Below are 24,174 nucleotides of genomic sequence, written 5' to 3'. Positions count from 1 at the left end.
GTCTAGTTTTTACCTAGCCACTAAGCCTTCTTGGTAACTGTCATATTTTAGACTCATTTTGAAAAGTCTCAAGAGGTTAACTACTTAAATGCATTGCTCCTCAGTTTATAAATCTTAGTGTAACTTAAATTAGTATATGAGTAACCACCACATTTCAACTTGCAGTTTAAACATTGTATCCAGTTAACATATCACTTAGTTAATACCTCTTGCTTGCAGTTAAGAAAAGCTGCTCACTATCCAGGCCTCTCTTTGGGTGCAGGCCCACTTGTCAGCAGGATTTACGGATGGAACAGTTCCTCTACAAGGCTGTAAATAACACAGAGCCAGGTTGATGTCCAACTAGAAATTCGTGAACCACCTTACCAAAAAAAAAAAAAAAAAAAAAAAATTGTTGATTAAAATATTTCAGAGCTAAAAGACTCTAAAGTTTGGTTTTTCGGCCTTTTCCCTGGGAAAGAAGATGGTGTTGTGTAATAGAAAAATGCAAGGATATAAATTTGGCGTACAGTTCCTGGATCTCACTATATCTCTAAAGACTATCCAGAAACCCCTTCAAATCCTTGACCCCCAGATGAAGGGCTTTTCCCACTCAGATTTTTTGTCTTCCTTGGTTTGTCCCATCTTCTTTCCCTCAGGTCTCAGAGAAAGAAGTCCCTCTTGCTTTTGCTGCCATGCTGTGTTAACCTGTCCTCTCAAAAACTGTGTTTTGTCCATCACTAAGTAGATCTTTTGTATCCTAAACCTTTTCTCCCTCCAGATCCCTTCCTCTTCTTCTGTTGAAACTGTTCACTGTTTTCTAAAGCAATGACTTTTATTACTCTTCATTTGTATCAGTTTCTCCACAGCCTTTGACACTGATAACTCCTTCCTTATATGTGATCTTTCCTCAGTTGTAAGCAGCTTCCTTGGTTTTCAGTGAGCATACCCTCCTCAGTGTTCACGGTAAGAATTCACCAGGGTTGTCCTTTGTTGTCTTCTCACCAAGTATCCATATTCCTTTGGCTCTTTCACCCACAACCAGACCTCTAAAATTTTTTTACCTTTTTTTTTCTTTTTTTTTTCCTTTTTTTTTTTCTTTTTTTTAAATATTTTTAGGGCTGCACCTGTGGCGTCTGGAAGTTCCCAGGCTAGGGGTTGAATCAGAACTATAGCTGCTGGCTACAGCCACAGCATTCGGGATCCAAGCCATGTCTGCGATCTACACCGCAGCTCACAGCCGTGCCACATCCTTAACCCACTAGGTGAGGCCAGGGATCAAATCCATGTCCTCATAGATACTGGTTGAGTTTTTTTCTGCTGAGCCACAACGGAAACTACCTCTTTTTTTTTTTTTTTTTTTTTTTTTTTTTAAACCTTTATTGAAAGAGCCTAGTGAGATCGATGTGGACCCTTCTGAGCTGGAATTATTCTTTTGCTTGCCTGTTAGATTCCTCCTCATGGACATCCTCCTGCCGCCTTTCTCCCCAGACCTACTTAGCTCACCTTGGGTTTCTGTCTTTTTTAGGGCTGCACCTGTGGCACGTGGAGGTTCCCAGGCTAGGGGTCTAATCAGAGTTGCAGCTGTCAGCCTACACCACAGCCATAGCAACACCAGATTGAGCCACATCTGCAGCCTACACCACAGCTCACTGCAACACCAGATCCTTAACCCATGGATCGAGGCCAGGGATCGAACCCACAGCGTCATAGTTCCTAGTCAGATTCATTTCTGCTGCACCATGACGGGAACTCCCAGGTTTCTGTCTTTAGTAAACAGTGTCACCATCCTTACAGTTGCTCAGGCTTGGAATCGCAGCAGCATCTTAAGCTCTTTCTGCTTTTTCAGTACTGCTCTCCACCTGGCAGTTGCCAGGTCCTCTTGAATCTTCCTTTTATTTTTTTTAATTTTTTTTATTTTTTTTGTCTTTTGTCTTTTTGTCTGTTGTTGTTGTTGCTATTTCTTGGGCCGCTCCCACAGCATATGGAGGTTCCCAGGGTAGGGGTTGAATCGGAGCTGTAGCCACCGGCCTACGCCAGAGCCACAGCAACGCGGGATCCGAGCCGCGTCTGCAGCCTACACCACAGCTCACGGCAACGCCGGATCGTTAACCCACTGAGCAAGGGCAGGGACCGAACCCGCAACCTCATGGTTCCTAGTCGGATTCGTTAACCACTGCGCCACGACGGGAACTCCCGAATCTTCCTTTTAAATAGCTTTCATTCACCTCTTTTCCATTCCCATTACTGGTTATGGTCCTTTTAATCTCTTATTAAGATTGTTGTGATCATTTCTTGGCTAGTTCTTGTTGCTTCAAGTCTTCTCTGCCATTCCCCACTACCCAGAGAAACCTACAGCACATTTCTGATTGTTCCCCGGGTAAAACCTCTGACATCAGGGAAATGTAGATCTAAATCACTGTGAGATACCACTTCACACCTGTTAGGATAACTATCACTGAAAATAAACAAGTATTGTTGAAGACTTGGAGAAATTGGAACCCTTGGGCATTGCTGATAGGAATGTAAAATGGTGCAGCTGCTGTGGAAAACAGTTTGGCAGTATTTCAAAAAGTAAACATTGGACTACTCTGTGACCCAGCAATTCTGCTCCTAAGTATAGACCCAAAAGAACTGAAAGAGGGACTCAAATAAATACTTGTACAACAGTGTTCATAGCAGCATTAGTCACAACAGCCTAAAGGTGGAAACAGCCCAGCCATCCATCAACAGATGAATGCAAAAGCAAAATGTGGTACATACATACAGTGGAGTATTATTCAGCCCTCAAAGGGAAGGAAATCCTGACACATGTTACAACATGGATGAACCTTGAGAATGTTATGCTAAGTGAAAGAAGCCAGATGCAAAAGGACAAGTGTTGTATGATCCTACTTAATACAAAGTAGCTAGAATAGACAAAATTCATCAAGCCAGAAGTTGACTAGTAGTTACCAATGGTTGGCGGGAGAAGGTAATGGGGAGTCATTTATTGTTTAATTGGTACAGAGTTTCTGTTTGTGATGATGAAAAAGTTCTGGAAACGAATCATGGTGATGCTTGTACAGCATTGCAGATGTACTTAATGCCACTGAGCTGTATACTTTAAAAAAGCTTAAAATGGTAAAATTTTATATTATGTATGTTTACCACAGCTTAAAAAAACTCTGACTTCATATACTACTCAAACATTTCAGACCCTTTACAATCTGTGTACTAACTATCCCAATCCTATATGTTCAACCTGAAATCACTTCTCTGAGCACATCTACAGCTCCAGCCTCTGAGCTTTTGCTCAAGCCATAGAGTATGCCTCCCTTTAAGATTCAGCTCAAGGAGTTCCTATGGTGGCCTAGAGGTAAAGAACGCAATTACTATCCATGAGGACAAGGGTTTGGTCCCTGGCCTTGCTCAGTAGGTTGAGGATCCAGCATTGCTGTGAGCTGTGCTTACGTCAACGACAAGGCTCAGATCCTGTGTGGCTGTGACTGTGGTGCAGGCTAGCAGCTACAGCTCCAATTTGACCCCTAGCCCGGAACTTCCATGTGCTGGGGGTTCGGCCCTAAAAAGACTGGAGGGAAAAAAGAAAAAAGATTCAGCTCAAAAGACACCTCCAAAGAACTTCCCAAGATACAATCCATCAAATTAGTCTTCTCATTTCTCTTGGTATTCTGGACCTCTTACAGGCCTAGCACATTCTGTCCTATGTTAAAGTTCCTTGCTTGCATCTGTGTCTTCAACGAGACTGTGAGCTAATTCAGTTCTTTCATGTGGTAGGCACCAGTAAATGTTCACTGAACTGAATCTAATCCAGCTCTCTCATTTTGTGGATGGGGAAATTGGAATTAGGACTGGTTTCCAAGATTTTCTGTCTACTAGTTCAAAAATTTTCCCCTACACTAACATGCCACTATCGTGTGTCCTATGAATGGTCAGTGTATACTGATGTTTGGTAATTCACTGTTGTAACTGCAGAACAAGTGCAATTTTTTATTTATGTAAAATAATACATGTTTTATCTGAAATCTTTGTACATATGAAGATCCAGATATATTTTTGTTCTGTTTTCAGCTTTATGTTTCCGGTTGCAGGTGGAATAAGACCCCCTCAAGGTATGTGAAAGCTTAAGTTTTGAACTTTTCACTGTTTTCATTTTTCACTATTCTGTTTCTCAATTTGGGGATTAAGTGGGTAAAAAAGTTCTACTGCTGCCAAATAGAGTAAAATTCTCTTAGAGTCTTGAACCTCTATGACAGCGCCTCTTTTTTTTTAAATTGAAGTATAGTTTATTTACAGTGTTGTGCTAATTTCTGTTGTACAGCATAATGGCTTAGTTATACGTATATATATCCCTCCTTTTTTATATTCCTTTCCATTATGATTTATCCCAGGAGATTGGCTGTAATTCCCTGTACTATACAGTAGGACCTCATTGTCAATCCATTCTAAGTATAATCTACAAACCCCAAACTCCCAGTTCATCTCATTCCCTCCCCCCACCCCCTTGGCAACTACAAGTCTGTTCTCCATGTCTGTGAGTCTGTTTCTGTTTTGTAGATAGATTCATTTGTGTCATATTTTAGATTTTACTTGTAAGTAGTATCATATGTTATTTGTCTTTCTGACTTCACTTAGTATGATAACCTCTAGTTGCATTCATGTTGCTGCCAATGGCATTATTTCTTTCTCTTTTAATTGTGAGTAGTCTTCCATTGTATTTATGTACCACATCTTAATCCATTCATCCATCGATGGACATTTAGGTTGTTTCTGTGTCTTGGCTATTGTGAATAGTGCTGCAGTGAACATTGGGATGTGTGTCTCCCTTTGAATCATTGTTTTCTCTGGGTGTATTCCCAGGAGTAGGATTGTATGACAGCTACTCTTAAAACACCTTGAAAATTGTGTAATTTGGGGAGTAACCAGGATCATTCCTCATTTCTCCCAAATTTATATAAACATTATATTGGGCAGATTGTTATTTAACTTCAGAGATGAAGACTTTCAGACAAGAGTATTAAAGAACAGCCGACAAAAATGAAATGAGTTGTAATTCTCTGAATGCCATCTCTCTCCTGTCTTCTAGATTGTTAGCTGCATAGGGCAAGGGCTCTTATCTGCCTGAGGCTTGTCAGTATCTCCAACACCCAGCATGCTGATGGAAAATAATAAGGTCTTTTTGATGGTTGTTGAATAAATTAACCTCATTAGTTTTTTTGGGGGGGTTGTTGTTGTTATTGTTGTTTGGCCATGACTGTGGCATGTGGAAATTCTTGGGCCAGGGATCAAACCTGCACCACAGCAGCAATCCAAGACAACGCTGTGACAACACTGGATACTTAACCTGCTGTGCCACAGGGGAACTTCCTCACTATTTATTTTATACTTATGTTTTCTCTATATGAATTTGGTCTTTTTATAAACACATACATAAGAGATCACACATTCTGGGAGTTCCCATTGTGGTGCAGCAGAAACGAACTGACTAGTATCCATGAGAATGTGGGTTCAATCCCTGGCCCCTCTCAGTGGGTTAAGGATCCAGCATTACCATGAGCTGTGGTGTAGGTCGCAGATGCGGCTCGGATCTGGTATGGCTATGGCTCTGGTGTAGGCCAGCAGCTATAGCTCCAATTTGCAATTCGACCCCTAGCCTGGGACCTTCCATATGCTGCAGGTGCAGCCCTAAAAAGCAACAACAACAAAAAAAAATTCACATGTTCTGTGAATAAAGTTTCAGTTTTATTTCTAGCAGTTTCTCCCCTAGGTATGTCCTTTCTTTCTTGGTATCAGAGAAGGGGCCACCAATATCAATTATAGGCTTCTCTTCAAAGAAATAGTAGTCAAGTCATACAATCTTCACTCCTACTACTGTGCCACTAGGACACAACACTGAAGGAAGACTGTGTCTGCCCTTCTCTCCTTTCTGCTCACGTCTCCCACTCCAGTGCACCCCCACTCCCCTTGCAGCCCAAGCTGCTCTGAAAACTGGCCCCTCTCACAAAGGCAGTGTTGATTGGTTATGGTAGACTTGCTAGAGAAACAGAGACTCCTGGGTCACCAATAGAGATGAATGATAAAGAGCAACTCAGTAGCAGGTGGTCAGTGTCTCCATTTATAATCAGTGATGGAGGTTGAGTTTCAGTAAATTTTTCCAAGGGTCAGTTGTATTCTTTTCATCCTGCTCACATTTATGCATTATTTAAGCTATCTGTAATTAAATGTGTCCCAGATTTAGATCAAACGGTTTCAGATCTTCTCTTCTTTAGGAAGGCATTACTGACTTTTGTGTTCGTCATTGTAGCACATTATTTTGCATTTTTCTAGACTTTCAAGTAAAAAAATCTGTGTATGGGGCAAAGGAACAGGACAAGATGAGAGCCCAAAAGATTGCTTGATATTTTTTTCCTCTGGAATTTGGAATTGTTTTTGATTTTTTTTTTTTTTTTGACAAAGTAAGTTAGGGTGGACTTTTTGGTTTTTTTGAAGGCTTTAAATTATGCACGGGTTGTTTCTGAAAGCCTATATGGCGCCTGACAAGTGGCCACTCAATCATGAGCAGATGAACAGGAGACAGGAGAGAAACAAGACTTAGTTTTCACTGTGTGTAATTTTAAGCCTTTAAATGTTGTGCCCGATCCTTGAGTTACCCATTGAAGAATTAAATAAAATAACAAAAATAAATAAAACTCTAGGAGTTCCCATTGTGGCTCAGGGTTAACAAATCTGACCGGGAACCATGAGATTGCGGGTTCGATCCCTGGCCTTGCTCAGTAGGTTGAGGATCCGGCGTTGCTGTGAGCTGTGGTGTAGGTTGCAGATGGGGCTCAGATCCCTTGTTGCTATGGCTCTGGTGTAGGCCAGTGGCTACCGCTCTGATTGGACCCCTAACCTGGGAACCTCCATATGCCGCAGGAGCGGCCCTAGAAAAGGCAAAAAGACAAAAATAATAATAATAATAAAACTCAAGGTCCAAATGTGTAAGAGGGAAAACATCTTATTATGCTCTCTTCAGTTGGTGCATCCTGATTCTCTATAACACCTCCAGGCCTTCACATTTGGTGTTTCTTTGTCTTGGATACTCTTCCCAAATATCTGCCTGGTTCACTCCCTTGCTTCCTTCAAGTCCTTGCTTAAATCCTGTCCTTGTGGTGAAACCTTTTCTGACTATGAAATAGTAACCAATCCTTTCCTTTGCTCTCCCTTTTCCCCTATCCCTACTTGATGTCCACTTGTTTTTTTATTATCTATCTCACATGAGATAGGTAATAAGATAGTCCCATGAAAGCAAAGACTTGGCTTTGTTTAATGCTGTGTCCCTAGAATGGTGCTTGATATGAAATAGGCCCTCAAATATTCGAATACATGATTGAATGAATAAATGTTACCTACAAGTGTGGATGTCCATGCTTTTGAAATTGAATGGGGGAGTTCCCGTCGTGGCGCAGTGGTTAACGAATCCGACTAGGAACCATGAGGTTGCGGGTTCGGTCCCTGCCCTTGCTCAGTGGGTTAACGATCCGGCGATGCCGTGAGCTGTGGTGTAGGTTGCAGACGCGGCTCGGATCCCGCGTTGCTGTAGCTCTGGCGTAGGCCGGAGACTACAGCTCCGATTGGACCCCTAGCCTGGGAACCTCCATATGCCGCGGGAGCGGCCCAAGAAATAGCAAAAAAAAAAAAGAAATTGAATGGTGTGTGTATAATCTTGAACATACACAGAATCCACAAGATAAACAAGGTGTACTTTACCAGACCTTTAATGTTTTTAAATCGAAATTTGATTAAAGGTTCCTTATATTAGAACCAACATGGATAGAAATATGTGGTGCAGTGCCAAATTAGAATGAAATCTGGATTCAGGCTATGTAGGGATTTTGTTGTATTCACTGTTATATACCAAGTGTCTAGAACTGTGGGCATTTAGATTTATTAAATCCCTGAGGCAATGTAATCTTCATTCTTCTCTACTGGAAAGTTTGGGAGTTACTGTGCTATAAATCATTACTTGCATGATAGTTTTCCTGCCGTTGCATTATATACTTTGAGGCAGATTAAGGGAAGCTCATTTCTTTGAGCATATTAGGTATTAAACAGTTTTGTGGATGAAAAACCAAGACACAGAAAGCAGTTAAGCAAGTTGCTCAAGGTCCCAAAGCTAGCAGGTGATATTTCTAGTTGGCTTCCAGAGTTCGTGCTCTTAACTACTTTAGTATTAAAAGTAATGATTACTATTAACTCTTAACTACTACTAACTCTTGACTACTATTGTATTAGTTACCTGTTGCTGCATATAAAATTATCCTGTACTTGAAGGGAAAAAACCAAGCATTTTACTGTTTTACACCACGTCTGTGGGTCAGGTATCCGGGAGTGGCTTCACGGGGTGGTTTAGGCTCACGGCAGAGGAGATTGCAGTAAAGATGTCAGCTAGGGCTGTGTCATCTGAAGGTTTGATGGGGCTGGAAGATCTGTTTCCAGGACGGCTCACTCACATAGATGGCAAATGTGTGCTGCCTTTTGGCAAGAGGTTTCAGTTCCTTGCCACCTGGATTCTCCATTCTCCATAGGACTGCTCAAGTATTCTCATGATGTGGCAGTCGCTTTCTCAACAGGTGATCTGAGAGAGCACAGAGGAAGCTGCAGTGGTTATTAAGAACTAGCCTTGGATGTTACACACTGTCATTTCCACAGTATCCTATTGGGTATTCTGGTCAGCCCTTTTCAGTGTGGGAGGGAAGGACGAGGGTATGAATTCTAAAAGGCAGAGATCATTGGGGCCATCTTAAAGGCCAATTAGGCCATAGTAATTTTTTGAGTATGCACCAAAATTCTGTAGAACAGGTACTGTTATCTTCATTTTACAGATGAAATTTTATATCTTGCCCAAGATCACACGGTAAAAGATGGAAATGGAATTTGTGCTCAAGCCTGTTTCATTCCAGAGCCTCTGTCTTTCCCTTTATACTATGCCACCTCCCGAGCAATAAGTGCCCTGAGTACTTCTGGGTTTAAGAAAATAAACTGTAAAACACATCAGCGTTAATGATATCTTGATGTTTTTCAGCAGGAATGATGCCAATGCAGCAACAAGGATTTCCTATGGTCTCAGTCATGCAGCCTAACATGCAAGGCATGATAGGAATGAATTACAGCTCTCAAATGTCCCAAGGACCCATTGCCATGCAGGTACTTGCCTCTTTCACCAGTGTTTACAGAGTTATTATTTGTTGTTACTTGTCTGCATACCAAGAGCTACATACTAGGAGCTTAATGTTGTATTTATAAATAAGTGTGGTCTGTATCTTGGGTGCCTTCCTTCAAAATAAAGCGGGTATCTATCCTTAAGAGTGGGGAAAAGAGAGAGAAATCATTTAAGAAAACTCTCTAAGTGACCTCTATATTTGATGACTGACTTAAGTATTTTAGAATGACATCTTGAATAATTCAGGGACCTGATGCCATGAAGTCGCATTGTTAGAGGTAACAGTTGTCATGAAAGGAACAGTGTCATTGTTCGCAAGGCTCAGACTGTCTAAGGGGTGGTAGCTCCATTTTTCTCTTGAGGAAACTGAAGCTTTTTGAGAATGCTCACAGAGCATAGTCAGCCAAAATTGGAACCTAAGTCTTCAGTAAGTCTATACTTAGCCATATTATACATTAAATTCTCTCTTGAGAGCATCAGGGAGCCATTGACTACTTTAAAGCACTGGAATGACACCATCAGATTTGTATTTCAGAAAGATCATTCTTACTGTGGATTGGAGAATGATTGGAAGGAGAGAAGAGAGCAAAAGTGGATGTAAGGAGAATCATTAAGAGGCTGATGTATCAGAGTTCCCATTTTGTGTCAGCAAAAACAAATCTGACTAGTAACCATGAGGTTGCCGGTTCGATCCCTGGCCTTGCTCAGTGGGTTAAGGATCTGGCACTGCTGTGAGCTGTAGTGTGGGTCATAGATGTGACTCAGATCCCACATTGCTATGGCTGTGGCGTAGGCCAGCAGTTATAGCTCCAATTCGACCCCTAGCCTGGGAACCTCCGTGTGTAGCGGGTGCGGCTCTAAAAAGCAAAAAAAAAAAAAGAGGCTAATGTATCAAGAGCAGGTGACATGGCTTAACTTAAGGTGGAGCAGGCAGATGTAGAGAGGGATGTTATTGAGAACTGCTTAGGAAATAAGCCATGACGGGAATGCCCCTGATTCCCCTTTTTCTGTACAAGCAGCTAATTGGTGGTGTCATTTATTGATTTTTTTAAAATAAAGTTCCCGTTGTGGCGCAGTGATTAGCGAACCCGACTAGGAGCCATGAGGTTGCGGGTTCAATCCCTGGCCTTGCTCAGTGGGTTAAGGATCCGGCGTTACCGTGAGCTTCGGTGTTGGTCGCAGACACAGCTCAGATCCCGTGTGGCTGTGGCTGTGGCGTAGGCTGGTGACTACAGCTCTGATTAGACCCCTAGCCTGGGAACCTCTGTATGCTGAGGGAGCGGCCCTAGAAAAGGCAGAAAAAAAAAAAAGACTGGGAGAGATTATACTGGTACATTTTGTTGACTTTCAAGGATCCATGAAAAATTCAAGTGGGGCCATCCAGAGACAATTTAATCAACTGACCAGGAATTCCAGATTTTTTACTCTGGGTTGAATAGTGTAGATTTAGGAATCATCCACATAAAGAAGGTTATTGATGCCATAAGGGTGAACTGGAACATCTGAGAACACTACAGATGGAGAAGATCATCCAGGAGTGAGCCTGCAGAATTTCAGTGTTCAGATCTAAGGAAGTGAGTTACACACAGGAGAATGAAGAGGAGCAGCCACAGACGGTGGTGGGTTGGGGGCTAGTAGGTTAACGGGAAAAAAAAAAAAAAAAACTGGGGTTTTGGTGCAGACAGACCTAAGTTCAGATCCCAGTTTTGCCACTTAACTGTAAAATAGGGATGTAGTAAGACCTTGCCTGTACAGTTATAGAAAGACTTGGAAGAGAAATTATATAAAACATTTAGCATTGTATCTGGTACATAGTGAGCAGAAAGTGGCAAGAAATGTTGATATCAGGAATGATCTTTCAAGTGATCTGGCGCTATTTCATGTTGTATTTCTAATATTCATCTGACTGTTTCCATGCTTTCAATGGCTCACAACCCCCGTTTCTGGCTGATACATTCTTTCTTGAATAATGGTAATAACCAGTAATAGTAACAACCACCATTTGTTGTTTACTTGTGCTAGATTCGTTGTGTGCATTATAGCAGTCAGGCCTCATAACAACTCTATACGATAAACAATTTTTTATTTTATTTTTTTGCTTTTTAGGGCCACACCCACAGCATATGGAGGTTCGCAGGCTAGGGGTCTAATCGGAGCTACAGCTGCCGACCTACACCACAGCCGGATCTGAGCCATGTCTTCGCCCTACACCACAGCTCAAGGCAATGCCAGATCCTTAACCCACTGAGCAAGGTCAGGGATTGAACCTGAAATTTCATGGTTCCTCGTTTGGATTCGTTTCCACTGTGCCATGACAGGAACTCCAAGATAAGCAATATTTTTGTAACCATTTTATTGGTATGTATAATAAAACTGCAGTCAGAGGACTGAAATGCCCTGGTCAATGTCATACAGCTTATTTCAGAGTAGAAATGAAACCAAAGCTATTTTACATTTCAGAGCCTGAGTTTTTGCTACTGATGTTTCCCAAACTTCATGATTTTTGCTATGTGATACTTAAGTAATGTTTCATTTGCTTACATTTTTAAGATATTCCTAGGGAAATCTTTATCTTATTAGGTAAATAGAAAACCTCATGTGTTAAAAATAAGGATAACCAAAAAATAAATATGAATCAAAACAATGTTACCAAATTCTGGCTAGATATTGTTGCTTAATTAGAGTTTATAATTTCATGTTTACTTTCTCTTTGTTAAGAAAAAAAAGGAAATTATGTCTACAATTTACCTGCAGATGGTTCAGCAAAAGAAATAACACGAGACCGTAGTGGGAATCTGAATGAGAATTGCAGGAGAATTAAAGACAGTTTTCCTGTTTGTGTGCTGAGCATGTATCCTTGAGTAACTTGTGATCATAAATAGTGTAGATTAAAGCAAATAATTTTGCTTTGTTTTTGCTTTTGTTTTGGAATTGGTGAATGAAGTTGATAGTATCATGATTTAATAAGTAAAGGAGAAACTCATTCAGATCTTATTTTTTTTCCTCCAAACCTAAGTAATGGGCTTTATCCACATCCATTTGGATCTCTCTATCTTTGTACATTATCTTCTTCAGTCGTGATGTCCATTAAAACCAAGTAAGCAAATAAACCAAGTAAAACCAATAAACTAAATCCAGGAGTCGGATCTTTGGCTGAATCCAAAGTATTATATTATTTAAAAAAAAAAAATCATTCACAAATAAGCCAGGTCAAAAGGGTTTTATACCACTAAGATTTTAAGTGCCATATATTTCATTTTTACCTAATTATTTTAAATTTTATATTTCTTCATGTTTTATCATGTATGCAATATATTTGTACAAAAATACATGTATTTGGTTTGTAAATAGTTTCGAGAGTTAACAATCAGAATTTAAGTTGAAACCATTGTCATGTTGAAGTCATATAAGCAAATAAAGCTTCTGTGTTGTAAGTAAAGATTTAGGAAAACTTCTATATCATTCTTTAGTCCTCACCAGTAGGAAGAAAATGGGAATAAATTGAGCTTTTGTAGGTTTGAAGTCCAAGTTACTCAGCTTTCACTAGTCTATGCTGCAGAAACAAAAATCCCCCAATCTCAGTGACTTTCAGAAACAAAGATTTGTTTCTCATTTGTGATACATGTCCTTTAGGAGCTGGCTCTGATTCAGGTCCATGTTCTCTTTATCCTGAGAACCTAGGAAATCGCAGGCTCTTGACATAACTGTAAAGAGATGGCCAAATCCTGTGATGATTTTTAAAGCTTTCTCTCAAAGGCAGGGTTTATCAGAGTTCTTGCTGTGGTGTAGTAGGTTGAGAATCTGACTGCAGTGGCTCGGGTCCCTGCGGAGGCGGCACAGGTTTGATCCTTGGCCTGGTGCAGTGGGTTAAAGATCTGGTGTTGACACAGCTGTGGTGTATATCGTGGCTGTGGCCAAAGGAAAAATAAAAAAGTTAGGATTTATCAGTTACTTCGGTTCACAAAGTAATGTGGCCCAAAGAAACATCAGTGGGGGATATGCCAGGAAGACTGCACACCACATCAGCATGTGTCATCTGAGAGTAAGGGCAGCAAACGATTGGAACCAAGCTACCAAAGAATACCATGTATTTCTAATTGAGATCTAGTAAGCTTACCACTGAATGTTAATAACAATTGATACAATTCTTAAGTCATTAATTTTCACACTAAGCATTATTTTATGACTTGTGTAATTCTCTAAAAAATGCCTTTTTTTTTTTTTTTCCTTTTTTGGCTGCCCCGTGGCCTGTGGAGTTCCCCGGCTAGGGATCAGATCCAAGCCACAGTTGCCACCTAGGCCACAGCTGCGGCAATGCCAGATCTTTAACCCATTGTGCCAGGCCAGGGACTGAACCTGCTTCTCATAGTTCCAAGACGCTGCTGATCCCATTGCACCACAGCAGGAACTTCAGAAAAATGCCTTTTTTTTCCCCCTGCCTTTTCTAGGGCCGCTCCCTCGGCATATGGAGGTTCCTGGGCTAGGGATCTAATTGGAGCTGTAGCCACCGGCCTACGCCACAGCCACAGCAACGCGGGATTCGAGCCGCACCTGCAACCTACACCACAGCTCATGGCAACACCGGATCCTTAACCCACTGAGCAAGGCCAGGGATCGAACCCACAACCTCATGGTTCCCAGTTGGATTTGTTAACCCCTGAGCCCCGAAGGGAACTCCCAGAAAAATGCTTTTAAAGAGTTTGACATAACCAAAAACAGTAAGGAACTCCAACATGAAGAACAATTTAAAAAAAAACAAACAAACAAAACAAAAACAGTGAACTACCAAATTTGAAATCCCCCAAGTAATTTCCCTGAGTATCATGAGCTTAGAATTAATGGTTCTGAAGTAAAGAAGCCAAATTCTAAAAAAAAAAAAAAAAAAAAAAAGTGGGAGTTCCCATCGTGGTGCAGTGGTTAACAAATCCAACTGGAAACCATGAGGTTGCAGGTTCGATCCCTGCCCTTGCTCAGTGGGTTGACGATCTGGCGTTGCTGTGAGCTGTGGTATAGGTTGCAGATGCGTCTCGGATCTGGCGTTGCTGTGGCTCTGGCTTCTTTAATCTTGCTGACAGGCATTATACAGCTTGGAAGCTGCTCACTATTCTTAAAGGAGAAACTCAGTCAGATTTTTTTTTCCTCCGAACCTAATAGCCTTAACCAACCACAGATGTGGATGAGGAAAACCTGTTATTCTTTGGTTATCCCTAACTCTTTGAAGGGTACACTTTCAGATAAAAGTCAAAGATGAAATTTAGTCTTGGTTACCATCTAGTGCTCCACTCCCCAAAACTCATAAAAAAGAAAACACCCCACAGATTTAGAATAAACTTTAAAGTTATTACTCAAAATATGTCAATAAAATAGATAAGAATAGAATATAGATGAACATGTGTGAGCCAGTTACAAGCTATATCATTTTAAATTAAACTTACAGGTAAACACATGTATATAAGGAACAATACAAAGAGATCCTTTGTTTAGTTGCCCCAGTGGTAACAACCTGCAGGACTGTATTACAGTATCACAGCCAGGATACTGGCATTGATACAGTCCAGATAGAGAACATTCCCATCATCTTAGGCATCTCCTCATGTTGCCATTTTGTAGCCAAATTCATTTCCCTCCCACTTCACACCTCCCAGCCCTCCTCAGTCACTAATATGTTCCCCATTTCTATAATTATGTAATTTCAACAATGTTATCTAAATTGAATCACTAACCTTTTGAGATTGGCTTTTTTCCGCTGCATCATTCTCTTGAAATTCATCCAAGTTGTTGAATGTATTATTTCCTTCATTTTTATTGCCGAGTAGTATTCCATCATTGGATGCACTACTGTCTTTTTAACCATCCATCCATTGAAGACATCTGGGCTGTTTTTACTTTTTAGCTATGACAAAGAGAAGGTGTCATGTGAACACAAGGCTTCATTTCTCTGGGATTAATGCCCAGGAGTGCTGGGTGACATAGTAGTTGGATGTTTAGTTTCTAAAGAAACCGTTAAACTGTTTTCTAGAGTGCTTGCACCCTTTTACATTCCCACCAGCAGTATATGAGTGATCCAGTTTCTCTGCTGCCTGGCCAACATTATTGTCACTTTTTATTTTAGCCTTTCTGATATGTGTGGTGTGATATCACATTGTGACTTTTACTTGCATTTCCCTAATGACTAATATCAAAAGAAAATTCAGAAGGTTTTACTTGACATGAATATTTTATTGGGCAAGAAACAAACTATTCCCCAAAAAGGAGACCTCAAACTCCCAAGTGCTTTAAGCAATTACAGTTCATTACAAACAGGTGTGAGTACATTGTTTTCTATTGTGATTGGTTGCTAGAAACTTCATATTGGTTTTTCTTGAACATTAATCATATCGCGCATCTTAATTTTATTGAAGTATAGTTGATTTACAATGTTGTAATTTCTGCTGTACAGCAAACTGATTCAGTTACACATATATGCATATCCATTTATACATATACACATATCCAGTCCCATATAGTTTATCACAGAATATTAAGTAGATTTCCCTGTGCCATATATAGCAGGTCCCCACTGACCATCCATTCCATATACAGTGGTGTGCATATGCTAATCCAAAGCTCCTAAACCATCTCTCTCTATCTCCTTTCCCCTTTGGGAACCATAAATTTGTGTTCAAAGTCTATGAGTCTGTTTCTGTTTTATAAATAAGTTCATTCATGGAGTTCCCATCGTGGCTCAGTGGTTAACGAATCTGACTAGGAACCATGAGTGTTCCAGGTTCGATCCCTGGCCTCACTCAGTGGGTTGAGGATCCAGCGTTGCCATGAGCTGTGGTGCAGGTCACAGACATGGCTCGGATCTGGCGTTGCTCTGACTCTGGCATGGGCCCGTGGCTACAGCTCTGATTAGACCCCTAGCCAGGGAACCTCCATATGCCGTGCGTGCAGCCCTGGAAAAGGAAAAAAAAATTAAATTAAAAAATAATAAGTTCATTTGTATCATTTTTTAAAGATTCCACATATAAGTGATATGACATTTGTCTTTGTCTGACTTCACTTAATGTGATTATCTCTAGGTCTGTACTGCAAGTGGCATTATTTTGTTCTCTTTAATGGCTGAGTAGTATTCCATTGTATATATGTACCACATCTTTATCCAGTCTGCTGTTGATGGACATTTAGGTTGCTTTCGTATCTTGGCTATTGTAAATAGTGCCACCATAAACATGGGGATACATGTATCTTTTTGAATTAGGGTTTTCTCCAAATAGATGCCCAGGAGTTGGATTGCTGGATCATGTGGTATTTCTCTTTTTAGTTTTTTGAGGAACCTCATACTGTTTTCTATAGTGGTTGTACCAACTTACATTCCCATGTGGGTTCCCTTTTCTCCACACTCTTTCCAGCCTTTATTACTTGTAGACTTTTTGATGATAGCCATTCTGACCAGTGGCGAGTGATGCCTTACTGTAGTTTTGATTTGCATTTTCTAATAATTAGTGATGTTGAGCAGCTTTCCATGTGCTTTTTGGCCTTCTGTATGTCTTCTTTTTTTTTGAATTTTTTTATTGGGGTATAGTTGATTTACAATGTTCAACTTTAGGTTTACAGCAAAGTCAATCAATTGTGTGTATACATATATCTATTATTTTAAAAACATGGAACACTTCACAAATTTGTATGTCATCTTTGCACAGGGGCCGTGCTAATCTTCTCTGTATCATTCCAGTTTTAGTATACATGCTGCCAAAGCGAGCACTGAACATCTTTTCATGTGTTTATTTGCCGTCTTACATTCTCTTTGGGGGAATATCTCTTCCTGTCTTTTTTTCTAGTTGGATTTTTTTGGTTATTTTACTGTTGAGTTTCTTGAGTTTTTTATATAGTCTACATACCAGTCCTTGGTTAGAGATGTGGTTTGCAAATATTTTCTCCCAATCTGTAGCTTGTTATCTTAGCTCATTTAGGCTGCTGTAACAAAATACCAGAGACTGGTTAGCTTATAAACAACAGAAGTTTATTCCTCACAGTTCTGGAGGCTGGAGTCCAAGATCAGAGCGCCAGCATTGTCAGGTGAGAGCCCGCTGCCAGGTCGCAGACTTTTAGTTGTATTTTCCCATGGAGGGAGGGACTGAGGCGCTTTGTGGGCTCTCTTTATAAGAGCACTAAGGCCATTCACGAGGCTTCCACTCTCATGACCTTCTGAAGGCCTTCTAATACCATCATTTTGGGGGTTAGGATTTCAAGAGTTGAATTTTGGGGAGACACAAACATTCAGACCATAGCACTTGTCTTTTCATCCTCTTAACATGTCCTTCTCAGAGAAGGAAATTTTTTTTTAATTTTGATGAAATCCAATTTATCCATTTCTCATTTTATGGAACATGTGTTGCTGTAAGTCTGAGAGTTCTTCACCTTGCCCTAGATCCTGAAGACTTTTCTCATGTGTGTGTGTGTTAAGTTTGTAGTTTTACATTTTACACTGAAGTCCATGATACATTGTGAGTTTGTTTTTATACAAGATAGGAGACTTTGGGAGTTTCCTTCGTGACTCAGTGTTAATGAATCCGACTAGGATCCATGAGATTGCAGGTTTGATCCCTGACCTCGCTCAGTAGATTAAGGATCCAGCGTTGCCATGAGCTGTGGTATAGGTTGCAGATGCGGCTCAGATTCTGAATTGCTGTGGCTGTGGCGTAGGTCGGTGGATGCAGCTTCAATTAGACCCCTAGCCTGGGAACCTCCGTATGCTGCGGGTGCGGCCCTAGAAAAGACCAAAAAAAAAAAGGAGACTTGGATTTATCTTTTGCCTATGAATGTCCAGTTTCTCTAGCACCATTTTTTGAAAAGGCTGTCCTTTCTCCATCAAAGTACTTTTGTATTTTTGTCAAAAATCAGTTGGCATGTTTCTGTGGGTGTTTTTCTAGGTTCTCTGTTCTGTTCCATTGCTTTATGTGTCTGCTAGTCTTGATTATGGTAGCTGTGTAAGACTGATTCCTCCCCTGTTTTCTCAAACTTCATTGCAGTAAAATACACATAACATAAAGTTTACCATCTTAACCATCTTTAAGCATACAGTTCAGTGGTATTAAATATATTCACATTGCTGTATAGTTATCACCACCATCCATCTTCATAACTCTCTTCATCTTAGAAATCTAAAATTCTATACCTATTGTATAGTAACTCCCCATTCTTCCCTCTCCTCAGCCACATGTATCCACCGTCATACTTTAGGGCTTTATAATTTTGACTACTCTAAGTACCTCATATAAGTAGAATCATACAGTATTTGTCTTTTTGTGACTGGTTTATTTTCACTTAGCATAATATACTCAAGGTTTATTCATGTTGTAACATACTGCAGAATTTCCTTCTTTTTCAAGACTAACTTTCCATTGTATGTATACCACATTTTGCTTATCCATTCATTGGTGTGTGGACACTTGGGTTGCTTCCATGTTTTAGCTATTGTGAGTAATGCTGCTATGAACGTGATTGTAGAGACAGATACTTCTAGACTCTGCTCTCAATTCTTTTGGGTGTATACTCAGAAATGGAATTGCTGGGTCATGAGGTAATTCTATTCTTCTTTTTTTTTTTTTTTCCTTTGTCTTTATAGGGCTGCACTTGTAGCATATGGAGGTTCCCAGGCTAGCAGTAGAATCCGAGCTATAGCTACTGGCCTGCGCCATAGCCACAGCAACACCAGATCTGAGATGCCCCTGTGACCTAAACCACAGCTCATGGAAACACCAGATCCCTGACCCACTGAGCAAGGCCAGGGATCAAACCCATATCCTCATGGATACTAGTCGGATTCGTTTCCGCTGTGCCATAATGGGAACTCCCTCGTTATAGTTTTGATTTGCATTTCTGTAATGATATTTGGTATCTTTTCATGTGTTTATTGGCCATTCTTGCATCTTTGAAGAAATGTCTATATGAGTCCTTTGCCCATTTTTTAGTGTTCTATTGTTGAGTTTTAGTAGTTTCCTCTGTATCTTGGATATAAATACATGTGGTTTACAAATACTATCTTCCACTCTGTAGCCTTTTTATTCTGTGGATTATGTCTCTTAAAGTACAGATTTTTAGGAGTTCCCATTGTGGCACAGCAGAAACGAATCTGACTAGGAACCATGAGTTTGCGGGTTCAATCCATGGCCTCACTCAGTGGGTTAAGGATCTGGCATTGCTGTGAGCTGTGGTATAGGTCACAGATGTGGCTCAGATCCTACGTTGCTGTGGCTGTGGGGTAGGCTGGTAGCTATAGCTCCGATTCGACCCCTAGCCTGGGAACCTCCACATGCCACAGGTGTGGCCCTAAAAAGCAAAAAAAAAAAAAAAAAAAAAAAAAAGTACAGATTTTTACAGTTTTCATGAAATCCGACTTTCCTGTTCTGTTGTTGTTGTTGCCTGTGCCTTTGAGTCATATTCAAGAAATCCTTGCCAAATCCAGTGTCGTGAGGTTTCTGTTCTGTTTTCTACTGAGAGTTTTATTATTTTAAGTCTTAGATTTAGGTTCTTGATCCATTTGGAGTTAATTTTTGTCTATAGTGTTGGGTAAGAGTCCAATTTTAATGAAAAGCACCATTTGTTGAAAAGACTGTCTTTTACCTGTAGAATGGTCTTGGCACCTTTGTCAAAAATCATTTGACCCATATATGCAAGGGTTTATTTCTGGGATTTCTGTTCTTTTCCATTGGTCTCTATATGCCTTACTTTATGCCAGTACCACACTGTTTCAATTACTGTTGTTTTGTAGTAGGTTTTGAAATCAGGAAGCTTGAGTCCTCCACTTTTGTTGTTCTTTTTCAAGATTGTTTTTGGCTTTTCAGGGTTCCTTGAAATTCTATATGAATTTTAGGGTGGGTTTTTCTATTTCTGCAAAAATGTCATTGGAATTTTCATAGGGATTGCATTTGTAGAATGCTTCAGATAATATTGACATTTTAATAATATTAAGTTTTCCAATCCATAAAATATGGGTTGTGTTTCTGTTTATGACTTCTTTAATTTCTTTCAGCAATGTTTTGTAGTCTTCTTTGGATAAGTCTTTCACCTTCTTGGTTAAGTTAGTTCCTGTGTATCTTTTTTAATTTTGATGCTATTGTAAATAGGATTTTTTTTTAATTTCCTTTTTGGGTTGTTCATTTTATGTGTTTATAAATAAAACTGATCTTTGTGTGTTCAGTTTGTATCCTGCCACTTTGTTGAATTCATTTATTCTAATAGCTTTTTTGTGGGATCTTTATGACTTTCTACATTTAAGACGATATCTGCAGAGATCATTTTCCTTCTTTCTTTACAATTTGGATTTCCTTTTTTCCCTAATTGCTCTGATTAGAACTTCCGCTGCTCTTTTGAATAGAAGCCATGAAAGTGGGCATCCCTGCCTTATTCCTGATCTTAGAGAAGAAGCTTTCTGTCTTGCACCATTGAATATGATATTCACTGTGGGTTTTTCATATAAAACCTGTATTGTGTTGAGGTAATTTTTTTTCTGTTCCTAGTTCATTGAGTGTTTTTGGTCATGAAATGGTGCTGAATTTTGTCAAATGCTTTTTCTGCATCAGTTGAGATGATCGTGTGTGTGTGTGTGTGTGTGTGTGTTTTCCCTTCATTCTATTAATGTAGTATATTACATGGATCAATTTTCATATATTGAATCATCCTTGCACTACAGGAATAAATTTCAGTTAGTCATGATGTATAATCCTTTTACTATTCTGAGTTCTGTTTGCTGGTGTTTTGCCGAAGTTTTTACATTAGTATTCATAAAGGATATTGCTCTGTAGCTTCCTTTTCTTGGAGTGTTCGTCCGCCTTTGTTACCAGGGTTATACTAGCTTTAGCATAACCTCTCTCTTCAATTTTTTGGAAAATAGTGAGAAGAATTGCTGTTATCTTTAAATGTTTAGTATAATTCACCTGCAAAGCCATTCAGTCGCATTAGCTATATAAGCCTGGTTCTTCTTATGTTGTTATTATGTTCAACATTATTTTAACTATTCTGAGCTCCTCTGCCTTTCTATATGTATTTTAGAGTAATGTTGTCTAGATCTACAAAAACTCTTGCTGGAGTTTTGATAGGAATTATATTATACCTTTATATCAATTTGTGGGAAAATGACATTTTTAATATGTAGATTCTTGCATACATGGTATGTCTCTCCATTTTTTAGGTCTTTGGTTTCTTTCATCAGTATTGTATAGTTTTCAGCATATAAGTCTTGTAAATATTCTGTTAGATTTACATCTAAGTATTTCATTCTTTTGAGTAATTGTAAATGGCATTGTATTATTAATTTCAGAGTTGTGTGTGTCTAGCATATGGAAATACAAATCGATTTTTTTTTTTTTTTTGACTGCCCTGCAGCATATGGAACTCCCAGGCTGGGGATCAGACCCAAGCTGCAGCTGCAGCAACACTGGATCCTTAACCCTTTGTGCCGGGCCGGGGATCAAACTCACATCCCAGCGCTCCCAAGACCACCCATCCCTTTGCACCACAGTGGGAGCGCCTACAAATTGATTTATATATGTTTGTCTTATAACCTGAAACTTTGCTGAACTTATTATATTAGTTCTAGGAATTTTTGTGTAAATTGCTTGGGTTTTTCTACTTAGTCATATCATCCTTTTATCAAATTTCAACATGCCATATTTGCTTCCCTTTTTTTTTTTTTTTTTTTGGTCTTTTTAGGGTTGCACCTGTAGCATAGGGAAATTCCCAGGCTAGGGGTCAAATTGGAGCTGCAGCCACCAGCAGCACAGGATCTATCTGAGCCGCATCTGGAACAGACACCACAGCTAACAGCAATGTGGGATCCTTAACCCACTGAGTGAAGCCAGTGATCAAACCTGCGTCCTCTGGATACTAATCAGATTCATTTCCACAGAGCCACAGCGGGAACTCTATGCTTTACATTTTTTAAAAGACTTTGCTAATACAGTTAGGATTTCTTTCCTCTACTTCCCCAGAGATAGTTATCACTATCCTGAATTCACTATTTATTGTTTCCATATGTATTTTATGCTTTTATTTTTATATGTTTGTATATTCATGAACATTATATCTTCTAGGTTTTAAAATTTTACGTAAGTATATTCCCTTCTGAGTTTGATTTTTTTCCTTTAACATTGTTTTCCTCGAAGATTTATGCCAGTTATAGAATGATGACAAGTTTGTTCACCTAGCTAGGTAGTCTTCTGTTGCAAGGATGAATTTTCTTCTATTGATGGACATTTAAGTTGTTTCCAAATTTTTGCTATTTGTTTTGGTTTTATCACTTTCTAAGAGTTCATTATATACTCTGGATTCTAACCTTTGTGATTATTTTTGCTGTCAATATCTCCTCCTAGACTTTGGCTTGCCTTTTAATTTTGTTTATGGTGTCATATATTATAGAAGGTAAGTCAGATGGAGAAATCATTTCTTTTATCGTTTGAATTTTTCGTGTCTCATCTAAGATATAACCCTACCCTGAGGTAATAATGATATTCTCCTCTATTCTCTTAATTGAAATTTTTCAAGTTTCTTTACATATATAGGTCTGTAACCTACCTGGAATTGTTCTTTGGTATCAGTGTGAGGCTGAAGGGTCTAATTTTATTATTTTCTATTTGAATAGCCAGTTGTCCCCCAAATCATTTATCAACAGCCCATTTTTTTACCCATTGATTTCTAAGATTACTCCTTTAATATCAAATTTTTTTTTCACATATAATGATTTTTATTTTTTCCATTATAGCTGGTTTACAGTGTTTGGTCAGTTTTCTACTACACAGCAAGGTGACCCAGTCACACATACATGTACACATTCTTTTTTCTCACATTGTCATGCTCCATCACAAGTGACCAGACATAGTTCCCAGTGCTATAAGCAGGATCCCATTGCTTATACATTCAATATCAAATTTATTTGCTTTCAGCTCTTTTTTCTTATAGCTATACCTGTCTATCTCTACATCAATAAACATCTTTCTGTCTTCATTATTGTAGCCCAAGGATAAGCCTTGATATCTAGCAGTGTGGATCCTTCCTCCGCGTTCTTTTATCTTTTTTTTTTTCTTTTCTTTTTTTTTGGGGGGGGGGCAGGGGGAATGCCCAGGGCATGTAGAAGTTCCCAGGCCATGGACTGAACCCACAGCACAGGGCACAGGGCACTGCAGTGATAACACCTGATTTTTAACTCACTGTGCCACAAGGGAACTCCTTCCTTATTCTTTTAAAGAGTTACATCTGGAGTTCCCATCGTGGCGCAGTGGTTAACGAATCCGACTAGGAACCATGAGGTTGCGGGTTCGATCCCTGCCCTTGGTCAGTGTGTTAAGGATCCGGCGTTGCCGTGAACTGTGGTGTAGGTTGCAGACGCGGCTCGGATCCCGCGTTGCTGTGGCTCTGGTGTAGGCCAGTGGCTACAGCTCCGATTCAACCCCTAGCCTGGGAACCTCCATATGCCGTGGGAGAGGCCCCAAAGAAATAGCAAAAAGACAAAAAAAAAAAAAAAAAAAAAAAGAGTTACATCTATTCATGGTCACTACCCCATCAGTATAAATTTTAAAATCAGTTTGTCAAATTCCATGTAAATTTTTTTGGTCACACCTTGCAGCATGTAGAAATTCACAGGCCACAGATCAAACCTGAGCCACAGCAATGATAATGCCAAGTCCTTAACCTGTGAACCACCGGGGAACTCTGAAATTGACATTCTTACTCTTTTAGTCTTACTGTCATACCTCACTCAAATCTTCAGTTGCCTTCTATGTTCTTCAACTTGAGGATGAACTTCATCTTTAGTCTTTTTGGTAGTTTATCGAATGTATCTTAGATTTCTGAGTTCTTTTGCTGTGTCATTCACTCATTGTATAGTTAAGGATTTGTATCTCTTAACCTTTTATCTAGATTTCAAAAGAGTGTATAAATTTAGACTGTGGCGCAGTGGTTAACGAATCCGACTAGGAACCATGAGGTTGCGGGTTCGGTCCCTGCCCTTGCTC

General features: G+C 39.7%; 1 protein-coding gene and 1 non-coding gene across 49 annotated transcripts in view; one reads left to right on the top strand and one right to left on the bottom strand.

Annotated features, from left to right (window-relative positions):
- The window catches only part of SYNRG (synergin gamma), a 91,281-nt gene that overhangs the window by 4,321 nt on the left and 62,786 nt on the right, over window positions 1-24,174 (top strand). For 24 of the 48 annotated variants that reach the window (XM_021067372.2, XM_021067367.2, XM_021067370.2 and 21 more), the window contains exons 2-3: window positions 4,051-4,091; window positions 9,047-9,165. In XM_021067372.2, the coding sequence (XP_020923031.1) occupies window positions 4,051-4,091; window positions 9,047-9,165 (160 nt within the window). Of the gene's footprint in view, window positions 1-4,050; window positions 4,092-9,043; window positions 9,166-24,174 lie in introns of all 48 variants that reach the window. The other 24 variants (XM_021067371.2, XM_021067366.2, XM_021067369.2 and 21 more) reach the window with 1 other exon arrangement.
- LOC146398238 (U6 spliceosomal RNA) lies at window positions 16,822-16,928 on the bottom strand. The gene has a single exon (XR_014822162.1). It is a non-coding gene; the product is annotated as a U6 spliceosomal RNA (small nuclear RNA).

Source organism: Sus scrofa, chromosome 12 (genome assembly GCF_054392235.1).
Source record: "Sus scrofa isolate SSC_HxYL_T2T_F1_AM1 chromosome 12, Sscrofa_HxYL_maternal_Yorkshire_Landrace_v2.0, whole genome shotgun sequence".
Classification (NCBI taxonomy): Eukaryota; Metazoa; Chordata; class Mammalia; order Artiodactyla; family Suidae; genus Sus; species Sus scrofa.
Note: the sequence above shows the minus strand (reverse complement) of the source record. Positions and strands in the feature narration are given on the sequence as shown.